We start from the raw sequence: 18,088 nt of genomic DNA, 5'->3' as shown, positions 1-18,088 counted from the left end.
CGCTGAATATAATCTGTACACCCAAAAATCAGCTCAAAAAAAGATATCTTTAGAAGAACTGAAATCGAAGCTCTATTTTAGATTTCATCCTGAAAAGTTGCTTGTGTAGCACGTAATTTAAGTTGGAAAAATAGTCGTTCCAATTAAATCATTGTAACCAACAAGAGATTGTACAGTTTAGATGCCTCGATACTTTTTGTAAAAAGAAAACCTTGAATTATTAACCATGACCCCAGTTTAGCGTAATTTTAGCGTTGTCCTTATTCTTGTAACACCGTGTTCATATTTGTAATGTAGTGTCCTTGTGTATTGAAAAAAAAAAAAAAAATCTGAAAAAAGACACCATTTATATTGTAAAATAATACTGTCATTTTATCTTGCGTTTTGCAAAATAGGCTGTTGTACGACCACATCGGACATTCCGATTCAACGAGTGCGTATGCACACCTTACAATGCGGACTTTGACGGAGATGAAATGAACCTTCACCTTCCGCAAACAGAGGAAGCTAAGGCTGAGTCTCTAACCCTGATGGGGGTGAGTATAGAAGGAACTGTACTTTGTTTGTTTCGAGAACAAACAAATGCTTCTGGTGTGTACACAGATCTCTGTCATTTCAGAACTTTCTGTTGAACTACGAGCGATCGATACCTTTAGGTTCTAAGACAAATTCGAGATTTGACTTGAAGTTTTTAGCGAAATACTAAGAAGAGATATATTTCAGGAAGTTTTGTGAGCGACGAACTTTACGCAGTTGTTTTGAAAATGATAACTAAGCCCTTTCGTGATTTCAAAAATTCGAGATCTCCTACGTTTCGAGGACTTGTTTTCGCCACTTCGCCGTTCTCTCAAAAACTCGTTATAAATGACGACGGCTATCTCGTTTTCCCGCCAAAATGAAAACTTGTTCACGCACGCGCACTTATTGGAAAAACTCGTGCTCTTACTAGAATATAAACGTCTCCATTATTCACTGAAATTTCCAGAAGTGCGGATGCTTGCGGTCACATGTAATCAATCAAATTCCTGAAATTGCATTATACAATTATCAAGTTTTAAATAAAAGAGTGAACACCATAGAAAACTGCCGTGGATTTGGTTTTTACAATAACATGGAAAAAGTACGAGCGAAATTGGCTTTATTATCCGTTGAAAAAGCGCGTGCGTTGCATCTGACGTCATTTTCATAGTCTGTACGCTTACAGACTAGAGCTACGAGCCAATCACCGCGCAGGAATTTTGACAGTTACTGTAAATTTATTCTTGCAGGTGAAATCCAACTTGGTGACGCCCCGGAATGGTGAACCGCTCATAGCCGCTATTCAAGACTTCATCACAGGTGAAAAAACGTCGTCTTTATCTAACGTATAGATAAACCTGCGAAGCAAACGTTTCTGTGGAGCATTCTGCACTAAAAGGCCGATTTCCGTATTTTGGATGCCATTTCGCGCGCATCTAAAATACGGAAATCGGCTTTTTAGTGCAGAAAACTTTACAGAAACGCTTGCTTCGTAGGCTACGTATTGATATGATAGGATTCGCCAGGATACAATTTCACACCACACAACAGAACACCACACAACATCACACTGGTCCACAAGATGCCACAAGCTTGCCACCATCAGGGAAAAGTCCCGGAAAAACAGACCTTCCTCAAGGTCAAGGAAAAGTCCTGGAATTCTGTATCAAGTCAGTGAAATGCTAAATTCTACCTCAAACTCGGTGAAAAGTTGGGGAATTTTTATTTTTTGCCCACCCACTAGGTCTGGGAAAGGGTTTCCTTGTTGACGAAAGTAATGTTAAAAATCTCAAGCGAATATTATGGACAAAAGTAATGTTGAGAATGATGTATTATTCAGTAAGTTACACAGGCATACTCGGAAAGAATCCGAGTGCTCCTATCAGGAGTCGAACCTAAGACCTTCCGATTTCTAATTGGAATGCTTTACTTCTGAGCTACAGGAGACTCGTGGGAGCTAGGCCATTAAACTAGGTTCATGGGACAAACATCCTGCATACTGCTAGGATTGGAATGTCAATATGTGGCATATGCGCAGTGGAATAAATGTGATGGAATATTTTAAGCCTGGTGAATAAATGAGAATGATGTATTATTCAGTGAGTGACACAGGCATACTCGGAAAAAAGTAATGTTGTATCAAACGACATTTATGAAGGAATTGATTTTTGTAGCTTCGTAGCTGGCTTTATTGGTGGAGAAATTGTCTTCTGAGGACCTTGAAAACTGGCTGTTTGTCAGTGAAAGGTCAGGAAAAAGTTAGGGAATTTTTATTATCGCTATAAGTAGCAACCCTGTACCATACTGTTTACATACCATTTTTTGATTAAGGTCTATAGGACAGGGGCAATAAGTTCAAGGCAAGACACCTCCCCCCACCTCCCCCCACCTCCCCCAGACAGTTCAGTCCCGAGGGTGCCTTCCCCTCCCTCTAAGGCTCGTAAATGCTCTTTTGGTATGTTTGCAGGGGCATATCTTCTGACGCAGAAAGACGTTTTTCTTGACCGAAGCCATATTTCACAGCTGCTAGCTTATATACTAGCTGGAAAGGATGTAAACCTGAGAATCGATCTCCCACCTCCTGTTATTTTGAAGGTAAGTATCAATTTTCCCTTGCGCAGCTGTTTTTCTGTTTTGTTATTCAACACATTGCAACACTGCCCAAATGTGGTCATGGTGCACTAAATATTCGTCGTCTGTAGTCAACAGATACCCTGCGTTATACGGACTTTCTTGTGTCAGGTGGAAAATGGCAAAATAAAGATCGTCTCCAGCTTTTTGTAGTTCAAGTTCACGTTTCAAGTTTATTCAAAAGTCCAACCAAGAAAACTGTGCTTTGTTATCAATGTGTTGAATAATAAAACAATTATTCTGCTCAATCTTGCGGAATATCGCTTGATTCTTTGGCTAAGTATCAGGCGATATCGCAGGATAAACGCTAAGTAACGAAACTCTCCACAGTTGACAAGCCAAAGAACGGTGGGGAGGAGAGAAGGGTTGTTGATTATGTCGTCTCGGTTAACAATAAAGATAGGACCCACCAATGCTGATGTCTGTGGTCTAAAAATGACACTGATTGTATCCGGCTGGGCGCGAGGGAGCGAAACAACCATTAAACCATTCTTTAAGATACAAAAATGCTATTTCAATTTGAATTAGTGTTGTGCGACATTCTATTAAGCTTACCTGGGAAAGGGCGAAAAGTAGGAAGGGTCATTGATGTAGGTCCTTATGGCATGCGCAGAAGAAAACTATATACGAGTCTGCCCAATCTTTGAAGTCACAAAGAACGAGTCTTTGAAGTTAGCTTGTGGTGTGAACGCGCGTTTAATAGACTCTTCTCCAAAATGGCGGCCGAAAATTCAAATGATTTAAAATTAAAGACGTATACCAGCACTAGAAAGAGCACTGTTACTTTAGTAACCCTGCAAAGTTTCAGCTTATCAGGTGTAATATCAGCTGAGAAAATGTAAGTTGAAAAATGAAAAATTTGCAGACGTTTGTATGACTGGGGGTATGACGTATACCCCCAGTCATACAAACGTCAGTAAATTTGTCAAATTTCATCTTACATTTCCCAAGCTGATATAACACCTAATATGTTGAAACTTTGCAAGGTTACTAAAGTAAAGGTGCTCTTTCCAGTGCTGGTATCAGTTTTTCATTCCGTTCAGTGTTAACTCATTCAAATCTGTTGCCGCCATTTTGGAGAAGGGTCTATTCAGCATTTATAGCTTTGAACAGGTGTGAACGTTTTCAACTTGCTTTGTTTTCATGTCACAGCCCGTGAAACTGTGGACTGGAAAGCAGGTGTTTAATGTTGTACTGAGACCAAACAAGGACATGCCAATCAAGATGAATTTACGAACGAAGGGAAAGCAGTACACAAGTGGGGAAGATCTCTGTGCCAATGACTCTTGTAAGTGAAAGTGCAATACAGTTAATTTTACCTTAAAACCCTTGCCAAACGAGCCCGCAAGTCTAAAAATTCAATCCAAAGTTAGAACCGAACGTTTGTAGCATAATAGTCAGCCTTACAGGAGAGTGCGCAGGCGTAATTTGGGGGCGGATTAAAAAGCTCACAATTTCCTTGCGGAATACCTTGCCGCCCTCTTGGATATGACGAGGAGAAGCCTAGGGAGAGTAGAAAATCTGCCCGAGAGGGTGGGAGTCAGATAGAAAAAAAGAAGGAACGGAGGGGTGGAAAATCCGCCCCTATTGTCTCGTTCCAGCTCCCTACGTTTGGAAATCCAAGATGGCGGCCCAGTGGACGAACGACTGTTAATGGAGCATTCGGCTATAGAAAAAAAAAAAAAAAAAAATAGAAAGAAAAACGTTTACACTGCAAGCTACGTCAATTTGAAGGGCCACTATTTAGGATTTCATGCACAGACTTGTAAGCTAGTCATAATTGTTTGCAACATGATAGATAGGACCAAAAAAAAAAAAGCACTGCTCCATTGCTATCATCTGAAACCCACAATTTTGTTAGCGGGCTCTCTTCCCCAGACCCCCTCTTGTTGGGGACTCTAAGGTGTTTTCGAGATATCAGCGGTTTGAGGTGTCCAAAGTAAAATAAAAATCTTATCTTCGGGGGGCGCAGTGGTGAGAGCACTCGCCTCCCACCAATGTGGCCCGGGTTCGATTCCCGGACTCGGCGTCATATGTGGGATGAGTTTGTTGTTGGTTCTCGTCTTTGCTCCGAGAGCTTTTTCTCCGGGTACTCCGGTTTTCCCCTCTCCTCAAAACCAACACTTCTAAATTCCAATTCGATTTGAAAAGTGTCCCTAATTAGTACTCTGCGCTTAAGACATTGACACTTAAATAAAGTGATTTATTTATTATTTTTTGCACTGACGGAAATGCTTGCGACAGCCTAAGTTTGAGAAAACTGGAGGATTTAGTTTAGCAAGCGAAGTTCAAGAGAGGAAGCGACTCAACTGTAATTAAAAGTCATCATACCCTTTGTTTCTCGCGCCACAATGTAATTTGTATCGTTATGGCAGTAATAGTAACGCTGTATTTTGTTTTAATCAGATGTGGTGATTCACAACAGTGAACTCATGTGTGGCGCGCTGGATAAAGCGGTGCTAGGATCTGGATCCAAAAACAGCATCTTCTATGTTCTTCTTCGAGATTTTGGCGGTCAGGTTAGTAATATTATCTGTATTTATTCATTAAAGTTACAGTACAAATAAAATTTGTTGTTGTTCATATCGAAAAAAATGCTCTAGAGCGGTTTTCAGATGAGTGTTGTAAAACCAAAACCAACGTTATTTCTCTGACCAATCACAACCGACGTAAACAGCACAATGAACCAATCAGAATTCGAAGTAAATACATGTAACCGGCGGCAAGCGCGGGAAAACGCGCGTGAGCGAGGCTAATTGGTTCAATGAGCCACAGAGGTAATCATGGCGAGCCAGGGTATTTTTTAAACTTCATATATGATGTATGCCGGTTTGAATTTGTTGCCCATTATATTACCACCAAAATATAACGCTCAAAACTTCTTTTTTTTTTTTTTCACTTCAAAATCGCAGATAAGTCTCCTATCTACCCGCTAGTTCGCTAGATTGATGGGGTCAAGACCCATTGGTGAAGATATATACATCTGGTTAAGGACTTTAAACAATATCATAGTTAATTGAGGGACTGGTTATGAAACCTTGTCGTGACACCAATGGTGCTGCAATTTATGTTGGAAGGGCTGCGACCGTGCACAATCCTTTGTTTTAACATTCACACTACATAACAATAGCTGCCATTTGGCGCGAAAATATGCTCACATATTTGTCCGCGGACATTATCTGTTCCGAGAAGCGAACAGTTTTCCGAGAGCGAAGCTCGAGGAAAACTGTGAGCTTCGAGGAGCAGATAATGTCCAAGGACAAATATCTGAACATATTTTTAAAGCCAAATGGAGGCTATTGTGTTTATTATCCTTCAAATATTTTTTGCAACATGTAGTAACGAGCTTGAGTATTTGAACATTTCGTTTAAAAACAGTTTACCGTCAAAAACGTTTAGAGCGTATGTTGTTTTCTGATACTGCTTTATCGACCAGCAGGTTTATCTCTCCTTCTGTCACAAAAGCAAACCGTTCCCCCATCTTGACATTAATTTTAATTGTAAACAAGACGCGCCTTGAAATTTTTGAAATTGGGGAATATCACTTGGGGAATATCCCCAGTTTTAGCTGGGGTATATTCGGTCACGTGAGGCGTTCAGACCAATCGCGCGCGGAACGTTTCTATTGGTCAGTTGCTCTAACGTTTAGAGGACCCTTCTGTAAACCACTTTTGTGATGTTGGCATCTTCATTAAAGATTACCCTCAACACATTTCAAGATCTATTGTGGTTTGTGCACGATCAAGACCAAGAATGCTAACAAAAACATATAACAAAGAAGTTTGTCACACTTCATACCTATTGCCTTGTATTTACTATGGCAATATTTATCAACAGAAGCTCACGATTCCTCATATTTCCTTTTTCTCAGGCTGCTGCAGATGCAATGTGGAGAGTAGCAAGAGTTTGTCCATTTTTTCTCAGTAAGTACGGATTAATCATTCCGAGTCTGAACAACAAGAACCACATAAACTGATTCCCGCTTTATTTTTGAAAAGTGAGTTATTTTATACAGATGTGAGGATGACTGTCTCTAATCTCCTCACCTTTCAGCTTTGCAAACTGTTAATTCTGTAATGAGAAGTTACATTTGGATCACTCATTTAATTCTCTGTTATCTTGCAGGTAACAGAGGATTCTCCATTGGGATTGGTGACGTCACACCTGGGCAGGGACTTCTGAGAGCGAAAGATGAACTCCTGAGCAATGGGTACGAGGCTTTTCTTGGATATGTGAATAAGAAGATATCAATTTTTCACGTCTCTTGTCTTTCGGTTTGTTTGACGTTTTGTTCAGCAGTTTTCCCAGTGTAATAGAAATGAGTTTAGCCTCGGCGAAACGTTCTAATGTTGTTTTTCAAGACGTGCAACCATTTCTTTGGTTTGCAATGTTAGACGCGCAGCTGAATGTCAAACCGAAAATCTCGCCAACATTCATCAAATCAATAACATATTGAATGTTGTGTTTTATCAACAGAGTTGATAACTAAAGGTAAATTTGCCCCTAGAATCTCATTACGATGGCCAATTTACCTTTAGTTATCAACTCTGTTGATAAGCCAAACATTCGTTTCTATTCCCCACCGACGCAGTACCACAGTTTCTTGAAAAACTAACCCCATTATCAAAATAATGTGTTGGTCCAATATCTTGCAAGAAAGAGTGCTACATGTTACAACGATTGAACCAACAAATCGGTTGTACAACAAATGTTGGAACGTCTAGCCAAGACTTTAGGGAGCTTAAGCAAAGACGACGGCAACGGCAACGAAAACGTTACCTGAAAATATATCCTTATTTCACTTGTGCTACTTCGCGATTATTTCAACTCGCTCAACTATTAAAAAAAATGGCGAACTATCCAGAGACCAAATTGGTAGGAGTGGCATACAAGTTAAGAAAGAAAATTAAAAATTCACCGTCGTGCGTTCACGTTCTCCACAAAACCTTGAATGTGGTCATTTCACGTTGTTGTTTTGAAGAGATGTACCAAAATGTAAAGCGCATGTGCAGAGCGATTGTTTTTGCTCATTAAACTTATTGTTTTGAGGCGTTGTCGTTGCCGTCGCCGTCGTCGTTGCTTAAGCTCCCTAATTTATCCTGTAGACGCTGGGGTTGAATTGTGTGTCAGGGATGTAAAATCATTAGGCAACAATGTCATTTCGACGTAGCATTATTTGAGTTTTTTTGTTACTCTCGGTGATATTCTGAAATTTCTGGAAATACAAAAGGGAAAACATCGTTACAAGTGACCGAGAAATGAGTGCAAGTGAAACTTAACTTCAAGAAAACAAGACCGGTAAAAATGAACAAGAGGAAGCAAATGGATCAATCATGCAGTACTGATGTTGATGTTTTAGTGTTGTGGAAAATAAGTACGAGATTTCTTGTTTCGTTGCGGTTTCCAATTGAGTGTCGTAAAACCAAAACCAAAGTAATTACTCTGGCCAATCGCAACAGATGTAAACAACAAAACGAGCCAATCAGAATTCGAGGCAAAATCATGTAACCGGTGCCAAACGCGGGGAAGCGCATGCGGCGAAAACACGATTGGTTTTGGTTTGGATTCCCATTGGTTGAGAAAGTGGCGCGAGTTTTGTTAACCAATCACAGAGCGTAGTAATACAAAACCAAAGCAAACGCGAAATTACTTTCAACATACAATTAAACACTGCCTTTTTCATTGCAGTTATTCTAAGTGCGACAACTTCATCCAAGATTTTAAAGAAGGCAAGCTGCAAACCCAGCCTGGCTGTAGCGCAGATGACACTCTTGAGGTTAGTTGGCGACAATACAATACAAAACTTTATTAAGACACGATAAAAATATCAGTAAACGAAGATAGAGAATTTATTTACTCTATTAACTGGTCCAATCTGGAAAATCATTTATTGGCGGATACGGTTTTTATTTTAAGGAGACTTAAGGAGCTAGCTGCTCTTGCTTCTTCGGGGAGACTGTTCCAGAGTAAAGCTCCTTTGTAAGAAAAACTGCGTTTTAAGTTGGCTGTTCTCGGCCTTGGTAAGACCAGTTTATGGGTAGCGTCGCAGAAATGATACGGTGCAATTCTTCCTCGCACATTTCTTAAAGCTGATCTGTTTGATGTGTGGTTTGTTTTCAGGCTGTTATTCTGAAAGAGCTGTCTGTTATAAGAGATCATGCAGGAAAGGCTTGTCTTCGTGAGCTTCACAAGTCCAACAGTCCTCTCACTATGGCAGTCTGTGGCTCCAAGGGTGAGTGCCTCGTGGGAGGGGTGCGTCGGGAGAGGGGGGAGGGGAGGGGAGGCTTACTTTCTACCATCGGTAGCAAAGGCCTAGTATGGGAGCTGTACGCTTCGAGTAGATTTTCAGATTTCATATTTTTTTATTTATGCACTATTTCAATAGTTTACTTCAAAAGGGAATTACGATACATCACAAAAGTAACATAAAGACAACATAAAATTACATAAATCATCAAAGGTGAAATGTGCGCAGTGACTAAAGGAGCTTAGGCTTTCGAGTTGGTCACTGCCACGTGCAGCTAACTGGCGTATAACATGCAACTAACTAGTAGCACAAAACAAAAGACAAGAAAATTAAGAGTGCATTAAATCATACTACAATTCTTACATAAAAATCAATAGAAATGATAATTAATAGTGAGGGCAGAGAAATCAAATACTCATTGGGCTCTTGAGCTTGGGTCGTTGGTCAATCAATAAATCTTTCCTTGTCATCACTGTCACTGTTTACAGTCTTTTCCAGAGATTTGTTTTGTTGACTGAGTTATTGTTTGTTGTTGTTTATCGCTGACAGGTTCCTTCATCAACATCTCGCAGATGATCGCTTGCGTCGGTCAACAAGCCATATCTGGCAAGAGAATTCCCAATGGGTTTGAAGACAGAGCCCTGCCTCACTTCCATCGCCACTGTAAGTTTCTCCTTCACTAAAACAATCGTAGTTAAAAACATGATTTGTTTACTCACAAAGCACCAAAGAGCTGCTCTCCACTGAGAAGATGTCCTTGCGCTCAGGGTCGAGTTGGAATTTGGAAGTGTTGATGTTGTTTTTTTTTTTTTGGAGGGAGGAAAACCGGGGAATCCGGAGAAAAACCTCGGAGCAGGGCCCGTTTCTCAAAAGTCCCGGTAACTTACCGGGCCCGATAAGTTTATTTTTAAATGCTTTTTCGCCGGTTAGACAATGATTACAGACATGGTGCTAGGCCAATGTTTTCGTATAAGATTTTAAAATTTAGTATTCAAAGCTAACAAAAATTGACTTCTTTTAAGAAACATTTATCACCAAAATCACTTATCGGGCCCGGTAAGTTACCGGAACCTTCGAGAAACGGGCCCCAGGGATGTAAATAAATAAAAATATTGTATTGTATTGTATTGTATTGTATTGTATTGTATTGTATTGTATTGTATTGTATTGTATCGTATCGTATCGTATCGTATCGTTATCGTATCGTGTCGTGTCGTGTCGTGTCGTGTTGTATGGTATCGTATCGTATCTTATCGTAATGTATTGTACTGCATCGTATCGTATCGTATCGTATCGTATCGTATCGTAGTGTACTGTATCTTATCGTATCGTATCGTATCGTAATGTATTGTATTGTATGGTATTGTATTGTATCGTATCGTATTGAACCCCTTTAGTTAGACCAACCCAGCCTGAATGCAAGGCAATATTTCCTGTGGCCTTTCCCCTCCCCCATTCAGTGTTGTCGCCCCATCTTTTGCACGAGGTCCGGGTATCAAGGAATATTCTATGGGGGGGGGGGGGGGGGGGAAGACAATAGAGAGACTTAAAATCGCGTTTACGGCAAACAGCAAACGTGAGATTCGCGTTTATGTTTTCTTGAAAAAAAAAAGTGTACAGATGAGAATAGTGCAAGATAATTCTGACCTTTGATGCTAACGTAAAACTACTTAATTTTATCGAGAAACTGAAAACGGCGAGCGGCAAATGTAGGATAAACATGGTCACGTGGTCATTTCTGCCGTGTACCGCAAACGTAATTCTAAATTTCTCTAATGACTAAGCACGGAGCGCGAAATATTGCGCGTGCGTATAAGAGTGTCTCACAGTGATTTTTGCAACTAATTGTAGCATCAGCTTTCAGATAGTTTGATTTGTTGTTTTATTTTTCCTTTTACGTTCGTTTTGCAGCCAAAGCTCCTGCGGCCAAAGGATTTGTAAAGAACAGCTTTTACTCCGGACTCACTCCGACTGAATTCTTCTTCCATACCATGGCTGGACGAGAAGGTAAATGTGTTCCTCACAGTCCAGTGTCTTCTACATATTTAAGGGGACTAGACACAGCGGCAAAATGAGTGCGCATACTCCGGAGATTTGTGATTCAAGCGTGAATCGATTACGAATGTTCCACTTCAATCGCCAAATTCACACCTGTTACCACAATATTTTTTTTGTTGAATAAGATATGTGATGGAGGAAGTTCGAAGGAACCTTTCCTGAAAGCGACAACCTTATCTATTTTGATTTGGGCTTATCCACGCGAAATGAGAACAAGCAACGGGAATTTTAAAAATGCCACCATTTTGCCGAGTAAGCTTGCTCACGCGTGACGAGCATGCGCACTCATTTTGCCGCTGTGTCAGGGACTATGTCAGCTGGGGCACATGCGCAGTAGAGTCCGGTTGAGACTAATTTGCGTAAAACTCGTCGCGGGATTTTTGCTTTTCCGCCATTGCAAAAGCTTTCAAAAATATCGTAACGAACAGCTTCCGTAATTACCAAAGAACGTTTGTAAATAAAACAAAAAAAAATCGGTAACTTTCCGAAGATGAACGCGATTCAAACAGATGAAAACAGCTTCCTGAACTCTCCGACGGTATTTGAAAAAGTTGGGCCAACGATTTCAAAGCGCTTCTCATCAACGCGCGCATGCGCTTGGAGTGACATAGTCCCCTTAAGAAAAATTAAATGTACAAAATAACGTTGTTTTAAGTTAGTTAACTTAGGAGGCACCGTCCTTAATTCACAGACGTAAGGGTTGTAACGTGTGTACCTATAATACATGGTGCAAAAATAAGATTGTGTCGCGGCAAAATTGGAGGTGCATCGTTGTGGTGATAAACATCATGGATTTTATGTCGTTGGAATACAGCGATCACAATTGAAACATTGGTGGAAAAGCATATCCTCTTTCTGCTAGTGAGTAGTGCTTTCCATTGGCGCTGATCGTTGTTGTTTGTTTTTTCTTAGTTGTTTTACAAAAAAATTGTCAATATATTTTTTTTGTGTGTTTTCAGGTCTTGTTGATACCGCGGTCAAAACTGCAGAAACCGGTTACATGCAAAGAAGATTAGTGAAGGTAAGAGAAGCATTTTTTTCAGGAGTCTGTTCTTGGTTTTCAAGTATGGAGGGACGCAAAGAAAATTGTGATGCGAAGGAACAATCAAGGCGAGGAGACTGGAGACAGAAGTCCCTCTCTCCCCAGCCTGTCCTCGTTTCTTCTCCATTATCTTCTCCCACCTTCGCCTTTGTTATTCACACGCATCGCAAATTATTTCGCTCCTCTTTCCATTATCTTATGGCATGAAACAAGCTATTTTTTCAGTAAAGGTTTTACTTTTTCACTAAACTCAAATAAAAAATAAAATAAAATAAAGTAAAATGTTTCTTGGGCTTGTGGGTTCATACCTTGAACTAACTATCAGTCTTTCGCTCTTACTTATCGAACCCGGACAATCCCACAAACTACTAAACTTTTTGGGTTCAAGCCATATACTAAACAACAGTCTCTATAGGCACTTCTCTCATCCAGACGATTACATCAGAAAGATTACTGGTGACGCTAGGTTTAAACCATTTCTTAAACAACAATCTTTATAAGGGGTTATCTCACCCCGAACGATCGCACAAAACAAGTTACTTATACTCCGCCGGGAGGCCCGTTTTCCGGAAGCCCAATAACCAACCTAGCCCGATAAATACTTTTTGGAATCGAGTCTTGGTGATTGGCGTAACTAGAGCGAGACTTTCCCTTGGTCAATAAAATCATAAAGATTCTAAAATTCAGCTTTCAAACAGTCGATAAAAACTGAATCTGTTTTGGGTAAACTAATTGTTTCACATAATTTGGTTATCGGGCCCGGTTTCGAGAAAGAAGCTATCTAACAATGTGATAATTTCTAATCTCGTGTGTTTCAGTCCTTAGAGGACCTAGCGACCCAGTATGACTTAACAGTGAGAAACTCAATGGGCGACATAGTACAGTTCATGTACGGAGGAGATGGCCTGGATCCTACTGACATGGAGGGAAAGGATAAACCGCTGGACTATAATCGCGTGTTCAGCCATGTTCAGGTTAATTTGTTTTTCTTGTTTGGTAAAAAAAAGCTTTGGCTGTCGCAAATTGACAAAAAGCAAGTTCTACCTCAAAAACTTATTTTGTGTCTTTCCCTCGTGGTTTTGCTATATAGCGGAAACAATTATGTAGGCGCTGTTTTATAGGAAAACTCGCTGGTTTAATTGATCAGTCAGTTCGTTAAGAGCTACATCGTTAGAAAACTGTAACAATGATTATAAGAAGGGGGGTAGGCTCGCTTAGCAGCCGCTGTTCACCTGTTCACGGAGATGAGCCCGTGCTTCTCCCCTCCCCTCCCCCTTCCTCTCGAGTGAGAGGCAGAAATCAACGGCCGCTTTTCAAGGAAATTAATCCGACTTACTCGCACACATTTTCCCGCGAATGGTGCTTGTCCTTGGACTTTCTCCGATTTTTTATCGGTTCACTGTTGTTTTAGTTTTGTTGTGAATTGTAGCACGACACTCTATTGAAAACCGCTCTATTCATGATTATAGTAAGAGCGCTTTATCCTCAAGACAAGCAAACACACGATTACTTTTCATCAGCCAACTACCTGATCCCCGTAACCTCCTCCCTTGCCCTCTTTTTTGTATCTTTAGTGCTCTGTGCCCATGAAAGATGAACAGACTCTCACTTCAGAGGAGATTCTAAAGCAAGCCTTACCAACCATTGACGGGCCGGACTTCCAGGACTGTGGAACAGAGTTTAAAAAAGAATTGACGTGAGCTGTTGTTTAGTACCGTTTAATTCTCGGATTACACACATTTGCGCTTTTGTGTTGTATTTCCTTGATCAAGAGGGGCGACCTGCTCCGTTTGCAGCGTCTTACATGGTTTGTCGAGAGGACAAAAGAACGAACAACACAACAATGCCTCCAACCCTAAAAAACAATGCAGCTGCAAGTTATCAGGGTGCAGTGAAAATAGAGCTTTTGAAGGGTACAGGTCTACTGGACCAAGCACCCAGGGCGCTTTTTTCAAAATCGGATTTTTGCTTTTTTCAAAATAAACTGTCTTTGGCTGTAAAAGTGAAGTAAATCCCACCCTTTTGCAACATCATTCACTATTTCATTTATGAGCGGTTGGTGCCCTCCACATCTTTATCAACCTCGTTCCTAGGGTGTTTCATCTCTTCTTGTCAATGGGGGAGGGGAGGGGAGGGGCAAAGGTGGTACTTGATCTGTTAACAAATAATCCCTTTATGTTATGACTTAAAACCCAATTTCATTCCAGAGCGTTTGTCGAAGACATTGCAGGCAAAGTAGAGACGAAATACCGAAGGCTTGACTTGGAAAGGTAAATCTTAAAATCGTGATCTATTTGTTTTAGTAGTTAAGATCCAGTCCTACTCAATCTCCGGGTACTCCGGTTTTTGCCTCTTCTCAAAAACCAACATTTGGCACCACCCCATAGTTTTTCGTTAAATTAACCCGCGTAATAAGTCCAATCAAGAGAGGACGGGGTTTAACTGTATCAAAAAATGTCTTCTCGAGGTTAGTAAATTGTGCGTCCCTATTACATTTCCTGGTGCAGTTAGTGATCGATCTGTCAATGTGTTTTAGCCAGAGATAATAGTGTTTTCCTTTTTTTCCATCTAGGTCGTCTGAAGAAAGTGATGTCCCCAACGGTAAGTCCTCCTTTCAATTTCTTCAGTATCTTTATAAGCTTAACTTGAGCGTACTTTCCTGTCTTTTTTTCATCACCAACTCTGTATTTCATTTCATTCTCTTAGTGTTTTCATGGGTGGATCGCTGCACCAAATCTCAGCTGAAGCACTTCCTCAACCTGTGCAAGGAGAAATACTCCAGAGCAAAGATTGAGCCTAGCACGGCAGTGGGTGCCCTGTGCGCTCAGAGTATTGGGGAGCCTGGCACACAGATGACGCTGAAAACATTTCATTTCGCTGGAGTCGCTTCCATGAGTATCCTTAAGTGATTATTAATTTATCTATTTTTTTATCGCCCAACACTTGGGCAGGTACCACCAACAGGGCATGAAGTCCCCTACTGGGCTACGCACCTTGGCCCAGTTGATTAACTCAAACTTTGGCTCGAGTTTAATAGCTAACGAACAAAGATTCTTCCAAAAGATTTTCGGCCCTCAGTTTTGACTTAGACTTTTCTTTACCTTTAGCTTGAAGTTAGCCTTTAAACCCATTTTAACGAGCGACGATGAAAGCCTCGATTAACTTTTAATCGTGGATTAGCGTTAATCGGCTTTAGAACAACTCAGCCCTTATTGATAGATATTCGGTTAAGGTTGAGTTTTGCATGGTTCACGGAGCAAGAAAGCCCTCGCGCGTCGCGTTTCCTCGCGGACACCATGTTCGCGCGTGCTCGCGTGGCTTGCAGCTTTACTATCCTTAGGACAAATACGGGCCTGCTCTTAGTCCATGTTTTTACAATCTTACTCTAAAAGGCAGGAATTGGTTTCATTCTGGTTGGGTTACTAAGAAGCAGCTTTTCACTTGCTCCTAGGCTAGGTTTACCAAGGTAGAATTTTTGACATTTTTGTGCTCTGTGGTTTCTTAACTGCATCAGACATCACTCTTGGTGTTCCCCGAATAAAGGAGATCATCAACGCTTCTCGTTCCATCAGTACTCCAATCATCTCCGCCCAGCTGATGAACGACAAGGACGCTGGCGAGGCTAGGGGCGTCAAAGGGAGGATCGAAAAAACCTTACTAGGGGAGGTATGGTACGATTGAGGTACTTGTGGGAGGGTTGAAGGGGTCATCGGGCATATTGTTGGACACTCGCTTGACACAGCGGAGAGGCACCAGAAATCTAAGTAGTTCTTTTTTATTCTTTGACGGCGATTCTTCACAATACTACATCTACACTACTCAGTTCTTTTTCCCTACTGGTATTGCTGAAATCACGCCTTACTTTATAGTGTGCTGTAAACATGTTTACGACTGTAACTCAACCAAGGCCAGATGGTCCCAACCAGAGATAAGAACTGTTTTCGCCCAAATACACTAACAGGAAAGAACAACACATCTGTTCTAAGAAAATAGATAGAAAAGGAAACCAATCAGGCTGATAAAATCTTTAAGTGTTTTGCCTTGATTTCAACCTTCGAGGAGGACCAAGCCAAGGTTAAAGGAAGTAGGCAAACCTGTCCACAGCACGGCTGTTAACTCTAATCTTTGAACAACAGGAAAATGTCAAACAATCTGGAAAATACCCATCAAAACTATGGAAAGGAAATAACAACTATATTCTGAAATTAAAGTCAAAACACAACTTTACATTAGCTTCACAACAATATCGAGAAGACATTGTCATGGGGAGGTATGAGGAAAGGAGGGCTAGAGTGATCATAGAGCGGATTTAGAGAACCCTGTTAGGGGAGGTGTGAGGGAAATAGAGCAAGCTGTGTCATAACAAAACTTTTGAAAGCAGGAGACGCACAAATAAACTGTTCTGAATACGTTTCATTGCGGGATCTCTTGTAGTAGAAATGTACATGTCACTTTACGTGTAAATAAACCAAACTGGTTGCAGGGCTGACACTACGGCAAAGGGCTTATTTATTTGGGCCAACATTTCAACTAGTACAACTGGTCTTCTTCAGGGCCAGAGTTACAATGAGAAAAGCTAACTGCTCTTAAAAATTTAAATTAGAACATAGCCTGTATAATGGTTCATGGAATACATGTGAAGAAGTTGAAAAATACACTTTATAACATAGCGTGCGTGCATCCTAATCTAATTCCTATTGGCGTTATCATGGGACATTTCTCAACATACGCACGGCCGTGCGTCCATCCGACGACGTGTGCAAGTCAGATGGGGGAAGCATGCGCGCGCTATGTTACAAAAAACTTTTTACAGAGAGACAACACCATAAAAAATGTATATTTATAAGAGCTTGTCGAAGTTTAATGAAACGTTAAGATTAAACCGATATGAGAAACCACTGTCACCTTTTGTTTTGGACAGATAATTTTGTAATTAATCAGGAACAAACTGTTTTCCAGGAATCATTAACTTTATTTTCACTATGTTATAAAAGAATTGGTTCATACTTTTAGCTGTGCGTATATTGAGTTATGGATGCACTTGGGAAGTTTGGAGAGCGCTCAAGAAGCTAGAGTTCCTCTCGGTTACGTCTCGCGCAACTCTTACGCTTCTCTCGTGCTCTCCAAACTTCCCGCGTGCATCCATAACTCGATATACGCACGCTAAGCACGAACCAATTCTTAATTGATTGATTTGATGGCCATGCAAGTTTGTAACAGAGTTTATCTCTTGACCGCATATTTTCACGGGTTGAACCTTTTAAACTTGTTTAACAGGTTTCGGAGTACATCGAGGAAGTGTTTCTGCCGGATAGTTGTTTTATTCTTGTCAAACTGGCTCTGGACAGGATCAGACTACTCAAGGTAACACATGGTACTGAGGGAGGGATGGGAGGGTTGCCTTGGAACCACTACCCCACTATCGCGGATAGTGCATTTAAAAGCATTGCGCCTGGTATGTTTTTGCCCTGTTTCAGATCATGTCACTTTCTCTGTGGAAATTGTTTGTTTATCCGGATGCAAATTTACAAATGCATTTGTGCGCACATAGATATAACAAACTAAAGGGAAATTTCTCCAGACTTGTTTTACATGAGCTTAAATTAAACAAGAAGGCAAACTGATGCTGTGGCCATTAGAGTTTGGCGCCAAAATGTGCGGCCGTTTGCGAGCGCGGGAAACTCGCGTGCATCAAGCCAGACTTTGTTTTGGTTCAGCACCTGATTCATTCCTGAGATCCCGATTGCTTGGAACAAGTTGCACGAATTTTGTCAGCCAATCGTAGAACAGGAAGTCAAACAGAATTCTCTCTTAAAAATCTCAGTTGGTTGATTTTTGTGTTTGTCTTGGCAGCTTGAAGTTGATGTCGACTCCATACGATTTGCTATCTGCAATGCAAAGAAGTTAAAACTAAAACCCCAGGTAAGAGTAGGCTTAGAAAGTGTCCAATAAACCCGCGCTCATATAGTATACTCTTTTTGCCTTTCGCTTCCTTACCGAGTCTTCCCCTCTGCCCCTTCCCCCTCCTTTTGCCTTTCGCTTCCTTACCGAGCCTTCCCCTGCCCCATCTTCTTCTCCCCTTTTCCCTCCTC

At 40.9% G+C, this 18,088-nt stretch overlaps 1 protein-coding gene and 1 long non-coding RNA gene across 2 annotated transcripts in view; one reads left to right on the top strand and one right to left on the bottom strand.

Annotated features, from left to right (window-relative positions):
• The window catches only part of LOC146485474 (DNA-directed RNA polymerase III subunit RPC1-like), a 35,199-nt gene that overhangs the window by 11,537 nt on the left and 5,574 nt on the right, over positions 1-18,088 (top strand). The window contains exons 15-34 of the mRNA XM_085103390.1: positions 396-536; positions 1,269-1,338; positions 2,486-2,613; positions 3,802-3,937; positions 5,056-5,168; positions 6,521-6,572; positions 6,775-6,859; positions 8,338-8,425; positions 8,770-8,881; positions 9,446-9,559; positions 10,808-10,903; positions 11,914-11,975; positions 12,815-12,970; positions 13,571-13,692; positions 14,204-14,266; positions 14,569-14,597; positions 14,703-14,891; positions 15,511-15,662; positions 17,274-17,360; positions 17,850-17,918. Coding sequence (XP_084959516.1) covers positions 396-536; positions 1,269-1,338; positions 2,486-2,613; positions 3,802-3,937; positions 5,056-5,168; positions 6,521-6,572; positions 6,775-6,859; positions 8,338-8,425; positions 8,770-8,881; positions 9,446-9,559; positions 10,808-10,903; positions 11,914-11,975; positions 12,815-12,970; positions 13,571-13,692; positions 14,204-14,266; positions 14,569-14,597; positions 14,703-14,891; positions 15,511-15,662; positions 17,274-17,360; positions 17,850-17,918 — 2,064 coding nt within the window. The remainder of the gene's footprint in view (positions 1-395; positions 537-1,268; positions 1,339-2,485; positions 2,614-3,801; positions 3,938-5,055; positions 5,169-6,520; positions 6,573-6,774; positions 6,860-8,337; positions 8,426-8,769; positions 8,882-9,445; positions 9,560-10,807; positions 10,904-11,913; positions 11,976-12,814; positions 12,971-13,570; positions 13,693-14,203; positions 14,267-14,568; positions 14,598-14,702; positions 14,892-15,510; positions 15,663-17,273; positions 17,361-17,849; positions 17,919-18,088) is intronic.
• Positions 1-18,088, bottom strand: part of LOC146485475 (uncharacterized) — a 100,259-nt gene that overhangs the window by 79,119 nt on the left and 3,052 nt on the right. The window contains exon 2 of the long non-coding RNA XR_014863419.1: positions 10,938-11,262. This is a non-coding gene — a long non-coding RNA (uncharacterized LOC146485475). The remainder of the gene's footprint in view (positions 1-10,937; positions 11,263-18,088) is intronic.

Source organism: Pavona decussata, unplaced genomic scaffold, assembly GCF_977016875.1.
Source record: "Pavona decussata unplaced genomic scaffold, jaPavDecu1.1 SCAFFOLD_26, whole genome shotgun sequence".
Lineage (NCBI taxonomy): Eukaryota > Metazoa > Cnidaria > Anthozoa > Scleractinia > Agariciidae > Pavona > Pavona decussata.
Note: the sequence above shows the minus strand (reverse complement) of the source record. Positions and strands in the feature narration are given on the sequence as shown.